Genomic DNA, 13,029 nt, shown 5'->3' with positions numbered 1-13,029 from the left:
ACTGGAGGTTAAATCCTTACCCTCTGAGCATAGAAGAGCGCGCTACATGTTTTAAGGATATGTTTTTTATACAGTGGTGCGACTGGAGAGCTATGCTGCATATGTTTAGCAAGGTTGACGACGCCATCAAGAGAGATAGACTCAACACTGCGTACGAGGGTATTAGAAACGACTTTTTTTGATGATTTTGCGACTTGCTCGAAGACTGGCTTGCCTTCTACCCTGTGCAACCTAAAATCATAAGGCCGTCCGACAACTAAATAACCAAATGGTAGGTTAAATATATGTGTGTGGTGTGTGTGTGTGGTGTGTGTGTGTGTGTATCTAAGCAACAAAATATAACATTTTTATTGTTCCCATTTTCAGAGCGAGACACGCAGCCGTGGGACCTCACAGACTCACCACCCCATCGCTGTTAATCCAGACCCCACCATCTCCACCCCCTCTCCACAGCTGCTGCTGCAGGATCCTACAGGATCGGGCTGTTTGAGGAAACCATTATCGACATCAAGCTTGCAACCCACCATCTGCTGATGTTGGCGCTAAACGAGTTTCTACAGGATACATGCTACGGATGTCAAATATCTCACCCCAGTCAGGTGCAACACAGCTGCTTGCTCGAATTGCCCGAGTATTTCTTTGACATCTACTATGACGATGTGATGATAAGGCTCAAGACAGACCGATTCATCCCCGCCATACGCCTGTTTGTGCGCTCCTACACAGTCGATGGACTGGAACACAATTCAGCGAATTGCAGAACACACCATGACCGAACTGAGATCATCACAACATATAGTATGCGCAATTAACGACAACATTGTGCAGTTGCTAGAAGCAAGTCGTTATGACCGACGTGCTAAACCAGCCATGCTTCGCATGATTGGTAACTACTGGGCTGGAGACACCTGGTTTAATGTATGCTGTTCAGTATTCATTGTCTGTGTGAATGAAATAAAAAGACGTGTTAACACCGACAGCTTTATCATTTGTGTCTTGCATGCATCATGGAAAACACCATGTAAAAATATCATGATCCGGCCATCCGGCTGGCCTGGCCAGTTTAAATAAGCCCGTATAGCTACCGCTGAGGCAATAGGTGTAAACCCTCATTATCACAGGTTAAACATTATTTAGAACGAGACGACACTTACACACTCCATAAACCAGCCAGGATCCACTTCCCAGAAACAGAGATTGGTTAATGGAATCGACAAACAGTTTCAAGCCGATCTGGTTATATGTCTGAATACATGACAGATAGATAATGTAGATACCCTAAACAGTATAGATTATTCTCAAAAATGCAGGTTAGATGTCTCACAACCAAGACGGGCCCAGCCGTAGCAGCCGCTTTCGAGGATATACTGCCGAGGGAAGGATCCCTATGAAACTACAAACAGATGAAGGCAAAGAGTTTTATAATACAACTTTAAACAGCTAATGAAGCGATATAACATCAAACACTTCTCAACAGCTAGTGAGGTTAAATCTAGTATGTTGAAGATTCAACCGCAGCTCAAGGTAGAATGTGAAGTACTTAACATCCGTCAACTCAAGGAGATATGTACACGTCATCCCCGAGCTCACACAGGCATATAACATGCTTATCACAGATCATCCATATGGCTCCACAGAGGTAAATAAGGATAATGAGAAGCTGGTCTTTAACACTCTGTACAAAACCAGCCTCAGAGGAAAGTGTGTTTTAAATTTAATGTTGGCGACACAGTACGAATACGAAACTGAGAGGAGTGTTTCGAAAGGATACGAACAAACCTACACCGATGAGATTTTCACAGTCAAAGAACGTATAGGAGACAGCCCCAGTGTACAGACTAGCCGATCTAGCAGGAGAGGTGTTGAAGGCACATTTATGAGCCTGAAATACAACGGGTGATTGTTGATAAAAACAAAACATTTAAAATTGAAAGCATATTGGCTAGAAAAAAGGTGGGCCGAAAAAAGATGGCTCTAGTAAAATGGTAGGATGGCCAACAAGTTTTAATTCATGGATTCCAGAAAAAGACATCATCGAGGTTGATTAACCCTGATGACACAGCTCTGCAGTCATCATTCACCACCGTGCAGAGACAGAGTAAAGAAGGATGGATAAAAAGAACAACAAGGCAGGCTTTATGTGACCCTTTCTCAAATGCGTCAGCTCATGTTTACCCAGGCAATAAGATATCTAATTTTAGAACAAAGTTAGCAAAACCTATTGTTTGAATCATCAGTATGAGGTAGCTGTTATAGAGATACAGTACCCGCGCACTTGCTGTCTTTTCCACAAGCAGATTCGCAGTAGAAATTTATAACCCTGTCAAAGATGACGCTCTATCCGTAACAACGATTGAGCTGTCTGTGGGTCATTATACCTCTGTGGAGCAGATAATAAAAGAATTTAATTTGAAATGCCAACAGCAGCCAGGCACGGCGGACATTAAAACACAATACAACACCGTTAGTAACTATGTAGGTGTTATGGGCCTAGAGGCTGCGTTCTCACATTTAGAGGGAGACTGGCAGAAATCCTAGGATTCAAAACAGAAGAACCATTTGTGCTTCATTATAAAAACACATATGCTCCGCATCCTGCTGACATATACGGGGGAAAATACAACATGTTTATTTATGCAGATATCGCCGATTATCAACTTGTGGGTGACGCCCACGCGCGGCTATTAAGGGCTATAAATATCACAGACGATGTCCGGCGCATAGCCATTTTACAATTTGACACTCCACACTACACACCTGTGTCAAAGACATTAATCGACGACATAGAAATTGATTTGAAAGACGATCAGAATCAGCATATACCCTTTTTATACGGTAAGGTGTTTGTCAAGCTACACTTCCGCCCGATAAGACAACAATTTTAAAAAGAAAGGATGGCTGTCTACAACGCAGACGAGACAAGATATCTAAAATATTACGTCGCTCAAGCTGGGGTGATTTGGGGGGGTATATAGGACAGTACGCAATATGGTGCAGGTCTGGGCGGATTGTTCCGCAGCTTATTTAGATTTGCAGTGCCGTTGTTTAAAAAAGGAGTAGGTATACTGAAACCCCACCTTAAAACCGCAGCGTCAGGAATAGTGTCTGATGTCATATCCAACATAACTAAGCCCACAAACACTAAGCAGGACGGTAACGGAGTGTATGTGTATACGCCCAATTCTTCAAAAACCCCACCCACACACGCATACCATCTAGAAAGCGTAAAACCACAAAACCAGCCAGAAGATCCAACAAACGGACACCGTCACGCGGAGTGAAAAGACCCAGAACCAAGCGTTCAAAAACTACAGCATTTGACATATTCTAAATGGCGCTGTTACACAGTCAATCTGGAGAATGTGTAAAAACAGAGCTGGACCTGTTTACTGTTCCCTACACACAGACCAGCATTGAGAAAAGTACGTTTATTGAAATACCTCCTGTTTCGGCAATCACCGATGGAGGCCCGATCGAGTTTACATCTCATCGTCGGTGAAGACTACCTGGATCTAAATGACACATATATCTACACACGTGCGAGAATCACAAACGCTGATGGCTCAAACCTGGCTAGAGATGCTAACGTGGGATTTATTAATTATCCTGGATGCAGCTTATTTAGTCAAGTCGATGTTAATTTGGGACACACGCTCATTAGTCAATCATCCAACACATATCCATACAGAGGTGTGATAGAATGTCTTATCAATTATAATAAGGACACTTTAGACACACAGTTCAGCACAGGGTTATTCTGTAAGGATACAGCATCACACATGAATGACACATCCATAGAAGGGAACAACCAAGGCCTTGTGACCAGAGGCGAATATACAGCGAATAGCAGCATTGTTGAATTGATAGCTCCTGTACACGCAGATCTGTTTTTCAAGAAAACTGTTACTTAATGGAATCGACCTGTCACTGAAATTTGTGCGCTCTAAAGACGAATTTGCTCTCATGACAGCGGATGCCAATGCGTACAGAGTTAAAATTGTCTCAGCCAGTCTCTTTGTCAAGAAAGTTAGTATATCACCGAGCGTCAGACTTGCACACAGCAAGGCATTGCACCACGCAAACGCAAAATATGCTATAGACAGAGTATCTTTAAAGACTTTCTCCATACCAGCAGGGTCTCGAATATCAACTAATGACAATTTATTTATGGGCAGGATACCTAAATTTGTCATCATTGCTTTCATTGATAATGAAGCTTTTACAGGAAGTCCAACCCGTAACCCATTTAATTTTGAAAACTGTGATGTAGAATTCATTTCTTTATACGCTGATGGTCAGGCTTATCCTGCTAAACCGTTCCAGCCAAATTTTCAGAGAAAACAGTATACCAGAGAATTCTATCAGCTGATACAAACCACCGGAAGACATTTAAAGGACAGGGCACTTGCCATATCGCGTAACGACTTTGGTAACGGGTATACATTATTCTGTTTCAATCTGGAAGCTGACGAAGGACATTCAGGCAATGTATCGTTAATTAAAACTGGGAACGTGAGGCTTGAAGCCCGTTTCAGAAACCGCTACCCCGCACAATGAACATCTTGTGTTATTCAGTATTTGATTCAGTCATTGAAATATCTAATATGAGACAGGTGCTCTTGGATTACTATTGAGACAGCAAACACGGTCATGAACACTATAGAGCTAACATCTGTGATCGGTAGGATTATCAATAAAAACACACATTTTCTAGGAGTGCTAGCCAGCGATCAGCTACCCAATGCACAGCTTCAAAGACTGCCTGCTATGGCTATTGTAAACACTCACCCATCTACAATGCCCGGGGAACACTGGCTTGCTGTTTATATTTCGAGAGACAAACGCTGTTATTTTTTTGATAGTTTTGGAAACTCGCTAGACCGTTTCCACCAGAGATAAAGGTGTTTGTTCTAAAAAACTGTTCCACTATTTTATATTCAGGAAACAAGTGCAGAACGACTTCTCCGTCACATGTGGCCAACATTGTGTATTTTTCTTATTTCATATACAAAATGGTGTATCTTATTCACGTTTGCTTAACATGTATTCTACTAATTTAACTTGTAACGATGCTATGGTGTGTCGCTTTGTCAACAACATAGAGCCTGTGGCAGGCTGTAGCGATTATGTATGTGTGCAACAAGGATACTGATGTGTACTAGTGGTTATAATAAAAACGATATGAGAGCGTGATTTAATCGAGTCAATTGTATTATTTATTATCAAAATGTTGCATATATATTATACGGCCACATCATACAGACTTCAAGAGTAATAAAAAACAATAATAGAAAAAACTGTAATAAAAGAAAACAACGTAGTAATAATGTAGTAATAAAGTAATAAAGAATCAAACATTATACAATAATAAAAACAATAATAGAAAAACTGTAATAAAGAAAACAATCTAACAGTTAGTGAAAATTACGGTAGAAAAAACAACAAACAGTCAATATTTTAGGCAGAAAAACAACAACAACATTACAGCTGTGATAAGAAATAGTCTGAATTCAAAAATCCAACCACTCGACAGGACCACCCTTTAATTTATTTTTTTTATTCTTTATTTTTTTCTTTAATGTACTATCACGCAGTGAGACGCCCGGTGTGTTCTTTCTAGGCGTATGTTTTAAAAAAACAGGGTCTTCAGGCAGGGTGTGATCTGTTTTATACAACGCAAGGGTCTTACGTACGCCGGCATTGGATATGGCTGATAACGGTATGTTTAAATCTGAAACAGCCTTTAAAAACTCTGTCCAGCCTATAGGTCTGAAACCTTCAGAAGGTGTGTGTGTGGATGTGACGGCTTTAATCAGATCATAAATGTGTGAGCCCGGTATAGTGTGTTTATCGACAACAATTTCGCCTTTGTCATTGTAAGAAATAGTGTTTGGCGAACGGTTCAGAGCTGATAGAATGAGTTCTGCATTCCTCCTACTCCTTTTAGATATGTGTGTCAAAACATTCTCTGAGATAAAATCCTTCACACCTTCAGCGCCATAAGCAAGAGGGGTGTCCGCAGGAGGGGTTTGCACCTCTGTGTTAAGCTGCTCCGGTAGGGATAAAGACAATACGCTCTTTTCACGGGCCCTTGTCTCACAAGTGCTAGGTATCTTTGGAGAATATCGCTGTATTTTTAGCTTTCTCATACACATCTATGTCTGATTCTTGCAACACCTGAAGCATTTCCTTGTCCAAGTCATTCTGAGCCTGTTGTCTGATGTTGCCTGTGTGCTGTGGTGGTTGCTTCAATGAGTCCAACTGATGCTGGGGCACCAAAAACATCTTTTGCACATGTTCCATTTTCACCTGTTTGCTATCAGACTGGTGATGAAAGGGATTGCAGCCCCTAATAACGGCAGTAAAAACCCTCCAGATTGGTTGATTGTCTTTCTCTTTTTCAAAGTTTTTATTTTTTGTCGGCAATCAGTCTGATTAGAGATTTTTTCTTTTTTAGCTGTTTGTACTGTTGATTGGTCAGTGGAATGTTACCTTGCAATACGTTAAAGGCTATCTCACACAAAGCATTGATGAAATCCAAGTTTGCATTGCTAATAATAACTCTGCGTAGAGCCGGTGGAGACTTGTATATCAACTCCAACAGAGACAGATTCCTCCGCATGCGTGATGACATCCTTTCACCTCTTCACAGTTTTTTGTTTTGGGATATAAACAACCGGACGGTCTGACAGTAAATTTGTTCTGAGTCTTAAATAGTCCGGGGTCTTAGCTTTATAGTCTATTAAAAGATACCCGTATGTTGCGGATGTGGCATCATTAAACGCTTCTAAAAATATTTAGTATTGCCGGGAAACATTTGTCTACCTAAAAGCATGATTTGATATTTATCTCTAGGATTTTTAAACAATATTAGGTAGTTAGTGTTCAAGGAAATAGTTCTACTGGATTTTCCTTGAATAAACAAATTCTGAACCAGATATATACAACTCAAATTCCTATGATGCACATACTTTGTGAACACGTTTTGTACTTCTAAATTGTTAGCGGCATCGTTCATTACATCGTCTATAATTAACAAATTGTTCTTGTCTATAGGCAGAAGGGTGTCATCAGCCAGAGATTCGGGTATACCGTTAACAAAGTTTATGTCTCTTATCTTAAGAAGTTGGTCATATAAAGGCTGCCAGCATGAGTATATATACACAATGTTATCAATGTTGTGCGAAATAATCCCGGATGCATTTTCAATGACATTTTTGACAAAAAAAGTCTTGCCGCAGTTACTGGGACCGCTGACCACCATGCTGAACGGGTGCTGCAACCTAGCGTCAAACCCTGATCTAATTTAAAATCCATAAGGCAGGGTTGTGTAGTCTGGGAGCACACGGCGTTTGTTGTAGACAACTTTAAGCTTCTTCACAACGGATACATTCTTCAAATGAAACTTCTTTTTATCGCGTTTGATATTATCAGACACAGCCACTAGGTGTGCATCTGAAACCTGATTGGATACAAACTTGTGGACTAAACCTTTCAAGGATTCGTGGGTGACAACTTTGGAGTTTTGTGCGTTCAGTGTTACACCTTTACATTTGACCTGGGTTTTGCCCAGCGATGTGTGATACGCGTAGCATTTTGGCCCACCGGAAACAAATTCTACTATGTGATCCTCCACACCACCCTCTCCAGAAGCTAATTCACTGGTGAGATCACCCAGAAAAGGGCCTAGAGGAGGCATCCAGTCGCCAGGGCGTGCTGTGAAAATGACGCTGTCTGTATCACAATACAGCACGCGCTGTTGCAAGCTGTCTAACAAGTCATACAACATGAGTCTGGCGTGTGCAGTGGTCATGGCACCCACAAAGACATTAACGTCCTTGACGCGGGATGCTCTACCATCGGCGTGGCGCCACTGCACCATGGCGACGTCGTCAGAGATGAAACAAAACTGCCGCACGTCGTACTGATCACTGAACATTAGCTGACTAAACCTGGACGGATCTGTGATGAGCTCGGACGACGCCATGTTTGACCTCATACTGAAACGACCCCATAATGAGTTTAGCAGCAGCTTGTTGCAGTTTCGAACAGCTTTATTTACACATATTTTGGACGGATCCAGCATTATTCCCTCCTTTTCATAATACTCGGTTATGTACTTTTGCTGTTCTTCAGGGGTTTTCACATGTTCTGGATACCCCGAGGCCTCCTGTTTAAGTTTTAGGAAGGCTTTCACATAGTCTTTAAACAATGTGTCGGTCTTGTTGGGGAAATGCCACACCTCATCAATAGAAACAAGCTTGTATCCTAGCTCTACAGCTTTTTCAAGCTCAAATGAGACCCATGTGCCTTTCAACACCCGTTCACTGTCACTGTGCCCGCATGCAGTGTGCTGGTTCTGGTCTTCAGCGCACATGCTGCAGAGTGGAAACATCAGTTTGCCATGGCACCTGTAGGGAAGGACGGGGTGAAAAAGCCCTCTTGGTGGCAGTACTGTGCATTTAACAAAGCCGAAATAATTTTCTAGCTTGTCAAAGTTGCTGTAAATGATTTGAGGGTGTCCTACAGGATAATCTTTTTTAGATTGCACCGTGGGATAGAGACTGGTGAAGTCGTAGTAAAATATTTTTTCATCACACGCTACCTTGTGGTACAGTTTTATAGCATTTGTGCGCCCGCCAAAAAGGGCGTCTCGGGGGTTCAGGCGTTCTGACTTTCTGTATGTATGCATGAAAGCCACAACTGCAGGGTCTGTCTGCTTCAAGGCAGCCCATTCACACTCCCACATCACAACAACGCTCAAACTGTATTGTGATTTCAGTGCATCCACTTTGTCACAAAACATACGGTGCAGCAGTCCGTAGGACGCTTTGCTGACAGGATTTACTTCACTCTCGGGGTAGCATTTAACACATCCGTGGTGAAAACATCCTGCAAATTCGTAAGCCGTGTGATCTGCGGGGTCAAAACCATCCAGAAAATACGGCCCAACCCTCTGTTCGCCTCCTCTGAGAGCGTGTTTTATCACTGTGTTGGTGGTGTGGGACACATATTGAAGCCATTCAATAGAGACGTTTGAAAATGTCTTATTCTGCTCAACGTATGCACCATCATACGTGAGAGCGAGCGTGTCTCTAGGCAGAAACAGTGTTTTATACACACCCATACTGAATGCAGCCAGGGTTGTGTGCATGAATGGATCAACTTGTGTACAACCCAACAGAGTGTCACGATATATGGTACATGCTTTACGCAGGACATCAACATCGTTAACACAGTAGCGTCTGAGTTCAACCTGAAAATCAAAGGTGTTCTGTGAGGCGGTCTGGTACCATTCCATGAAGCTCACCTTACCACTTTCAGACATGCGCTCATAACCATAGAAGGAGGGATCCGGGTATGGACCGACATAATACTCATTATCCCTAGTGTTGAATCTGTGTGGGAAATGGCCCTTCTGCAGGTCTTGAAAACCTAAAGCAGAGGGTATTTTGGCAAGACCCATGGGCAAAAAGCTGAACGAATCAATCCACCGCTGGTCATACTCCTTGTCATGCATCAAAATCACACGGCTCCCTCTCATTGTGACGGTAGGTGTTATACATTGCTTGACCATGTACTCCAGAAGTATATAGTTGTCAAAGCCTGAGGCATTATGGGCTATGAATGTGTACCCACGAAACCTCGGGCGTCTGTAATGCTGCACAAACGCAGCCACACATTTTAATGTATTATATGTGAACTTGTTACCCTTCAGATCAGACGCACACACAAAGTTGGCCTCATGTTTACCGTTGTGATACCTTGTCTCAAAATCATATAAAATATATTTATCACAAGGCTTCTGTTGTTCAACAGGCTGTATGAAACATGATGCTCAGAGTCCCCGGCTAATTTAGGCTCGCGGCAGTGCTCGCATTTAGGCTGGACACATCTGTGTGGTGATTTCTTTGATTTTTTATATGTGACACCACAGCTCATGCAATGCTTCATATTGTCACACGGGACCATGTTGTGTTTTATTTCTGGTAATTTGTGTTGTTGGTAACAGTGTTGTGATTTGCAGATGCGGTTACAGTCACTGCATTTCACGGTGGGCCCTCTGTGGTGGTGACAGAGTGTGAAACATACGTTGCATCTATGTTTACAGCTGTGATAGAGCGGTGATTCATATGTATTGTAACAAAAATTACACACATAGGCTGACCCTAGAAAAGCTGTGGGCTTTTCAATCAGGTGATAGTGTTCATTGTGTAGGTACAGCATTACAGTGTTTGGATTTGGCTCATCATGTGTGAAAAAAGTATGCAGACGTTTACGCCCTGCTGCGTGATAATAGATTACTATCTTAACGTTTAGGTGTTTCTCAAATTTGCAGACATCAGAGAATGATACTGTCTGTGTGTCGCGTAGACCTACTTGACCATGTAACTGTTTAGCAGTAGCATATTTTCATGCTCTGGGGCTGTTGGGTTTAATGAATGTGCTATGCAAAGGGAGAAGCACAGATTGTTGTGCGTATTGTTTGGTGTATACAAATGTTTACCCTTCTTTGAGAGAATCTCATCATAAGGGATGTTTGCCAGTTTTAAGCGAGCCCCGCCACCGCTACTGTTTTGTGCAACTGTGACAATAAACTCTAATTCATCATCACCGATAGATTCATCGTTACTTTGCATAACTTGTGCTATTTGGTCGAGAAACAGGTCAGGGTCATACTGATCATCAGGATTTAAAACAGCTTGAACATCAGAAGCCAGCGAGGGCCCACGCAGGACCACATTTAGAACACAACCCTGCTGAGATCCAGCCACTGCTCTATCTATCACATTAGCTAGGCAGCTTCTAACTCTTTCTGGCACTTGTTCTGGATCATCAAGACTTATGTCCCTAAAATCAAGGCGCTCGCGCAATTCTCGGGCGTTGAAATTAGGTATCTCTCTGATGCTAAGCTGACTGTGACTGCCAGACCCAGACTGAACAATGGGTTCAACTACTGCAGCATGTGTTTGTGTATGGTTAACACTTGAGGAATTTCCATTGTTTGAGGGGCTGTGTGGTGATGACTCAGCAACAGCAGCAGCAACAGATACAGTAGCATCAGCCCCTGATAAGCATGTGCTCTGGGTGCACCCACCCGTTCAGGGGTGAAAGAAGGCTCAGTAATAAGACATTCATCGGTATCCTGAGTAACAATAGTCCCTACAACAGTAACATTCGTGGTTGCAGGAAAATCCGGCTGTGTTTCGGATGCATCATCAGCAATAGGTTCAGAATGAGTTGGACAAGGACGCTCATTAGACACACCGCTGCGTGCTGCAGCGAGACTACTAAGTGTTGCATGCAAAACTTGACAATTGCTTACTAATTGCGCAGTCGCATGGTTAAAAGCCTCAAAGTCGAACCATTTAGCCCTAGCGGAGGTACCATCATTGTGCTTGAATAATTTACAGGGTGGGTCCATGATGTGGATTTTAAAAGTCACCTATTTAGAATGGTGGTATTAATGAGACGTAATAAACCTGAGGTCTCGTTTATTGCCTGGTGGCTACTTGTTAGAACCCGTGCTATTTCTTGCAAGTTGCCCTGTGCTGCTTCTCGATCTTGGTTAACTTTAGCTACTATTTCTTGCAAGTTCAGCTGTATTGCTTGTTGTTGCTGGTTAAGTTTAGCCTCTATTTCTCGTTGATGTTGACTAAGTTTAGCATCGATCAAAGATAATATATCATTTTTTGAAGCATAATGGCTCTGTTCAAAAGTAGAGGGTATTGCTGCATTTAAGTATGCATCATATGCCTGCGATATTTGTGAGTCTGTTATGCCTCCTTCTTCAAAACCTATGTCTGAATCACGGTTGTTTCTGAGACATTCTGGAGTGGCGGGTATGTCATTTATGTTGAAATCTGATAGGCTGTACTCGAAAACATCACTGAAATCACTAGGCAGACACTCACTCGCTGGTATGTGTGGTCTGGTGATGAAGAATTCTTCCGATTCTCCGACGTTGCCCAAAGATTGTGGTTTTTCTTGTTGTTCTGGGAGTTCAATATCACGTAAATATTCCAAAAACGTTAAGGGGTCTTCAAGGGATCCGTAGTGGTAAGGGGTTGTGTGATCGCTGTGGAGATAGACGGGTGTTAGAAATATATATGGTGTATCATTTCAAAAGCAGGATGTGTTTGACTCTTTTGATTTATTTATGCCTATACTCACACTTTGTTCTGTGTTATTCCGGATGGCCCCTCTTCTTGACACACTGTGTACTCTGTCTCAGGCCTGGTGTATTAGAACATTTGTAAATATTTAAAACCTTTTTCCTTTAAATTGTGTGTTATGTATAGAGACTTGTATACATACCTAGCGTAAGGCTTGGTCTTATTGCCCCCGCTTCTGTAGGTTTTTCTGGACAACTTATTGAACCTGTACCCGGGGGATAAGCACTGTTAATACAAGGTTTAAACAGAACACATGCGCACACACACACACACACACACACACACATTTAAAACATGTGTAACACTATATTTACCTTGTGTTTTTTAGAGGTGTTGTTTGCCCTATATAGCTTTGTGATCCTGTAGAAAGAATGAGAAATACACATTTAAATGTTACTATGTGTGAAACAGGTAAGATTACTTCTAAACAATGAGGCACAAGCTGTTTTGTGTGAGAAGAAGAAATACAAACCTTGTGTATGAGCCGCGTGGGATGTCCCAGTGTGCCATGTTCCTAAAAATCAGGCTATTGTTTAGAAGAGAAAACATTTTGAATATTTTTTGATATACAGTTGTATAAATTTAAGAATCCGTTATAGTCTTGTTTTACCTACCATATATGCTGTCCATGTTGAAAAGAAGGCTCTTAGGTTTGTTGTCCGTGCTGTGAACAAAGTGTTATGCTCTCAATGGCCGATGTAAAGGGTTAGTGTGGCTGATCAGGGGATTTTTATATAGGTGTGGTTTGTTTCAGCTGGCCTCTGAGATGCAGAGATAAAGGTGTAAGCAACAGGTGAAAACCTGTTTGAATGGTCAGTGGCAATATGAAAAAACTTTTGGTGGCTCCGATGGA

The 13,029-nt window shown here is 42.0% G+C and overlaps 1 protein-coding gene across 1 annotated transcript; it reads right to left on the bottom strand.

Annotated features, from left to right (window-relative positions):
- Positions 1–11,260: 11,260 nt before the first annotated feature.
- Positions 11,261–12,806, bottom strand: LOC109200733 (uncharacterized). Its single transcript, XM_025904885.1, has 5 exons — positions 12,791–12,806; positions 12,491–12,599; positions 12,319–12,381; positions 12,175–12,237; positions 11,261–12,079 (listed from the first exon to the last, which is right to left on the bottom strand). The coding sequence occupies exons 1-5, from the start codon at positions 12,804–12,806 to the stop codon at positions 11,443–11,445; spliced, it is 888 nt and encodes a 295-aa protein (XP_025760670.1). The 3' UTR covers positions 11,261–11,442.
- Positions 12,807–13,029: the final 223 nt, after the last annotated feature.

This window comes from Oreochromis niloticus, unplaced genomic scaffold, assembly GCF_001858045.2.
Source record: "Oreochromis niloticus isolate F11D_XX unplaced genomic scaffold, O_niloticus_UMD_NMBU tig00007468_pilon, whole genome shotgun sequence".
NCBI classification, from domain to species: domain Eukaryota; kingdom Metazoa; phylum Chordata; class Actinopteri; order Cichliformes; family Cichlidae; genus Oreochromis; species Oreochromis niloticus.
Note: the sequence above shows the minus strand (reverse complement) of the source record. Positions and strands in the feature narration are given on the sequence as shown.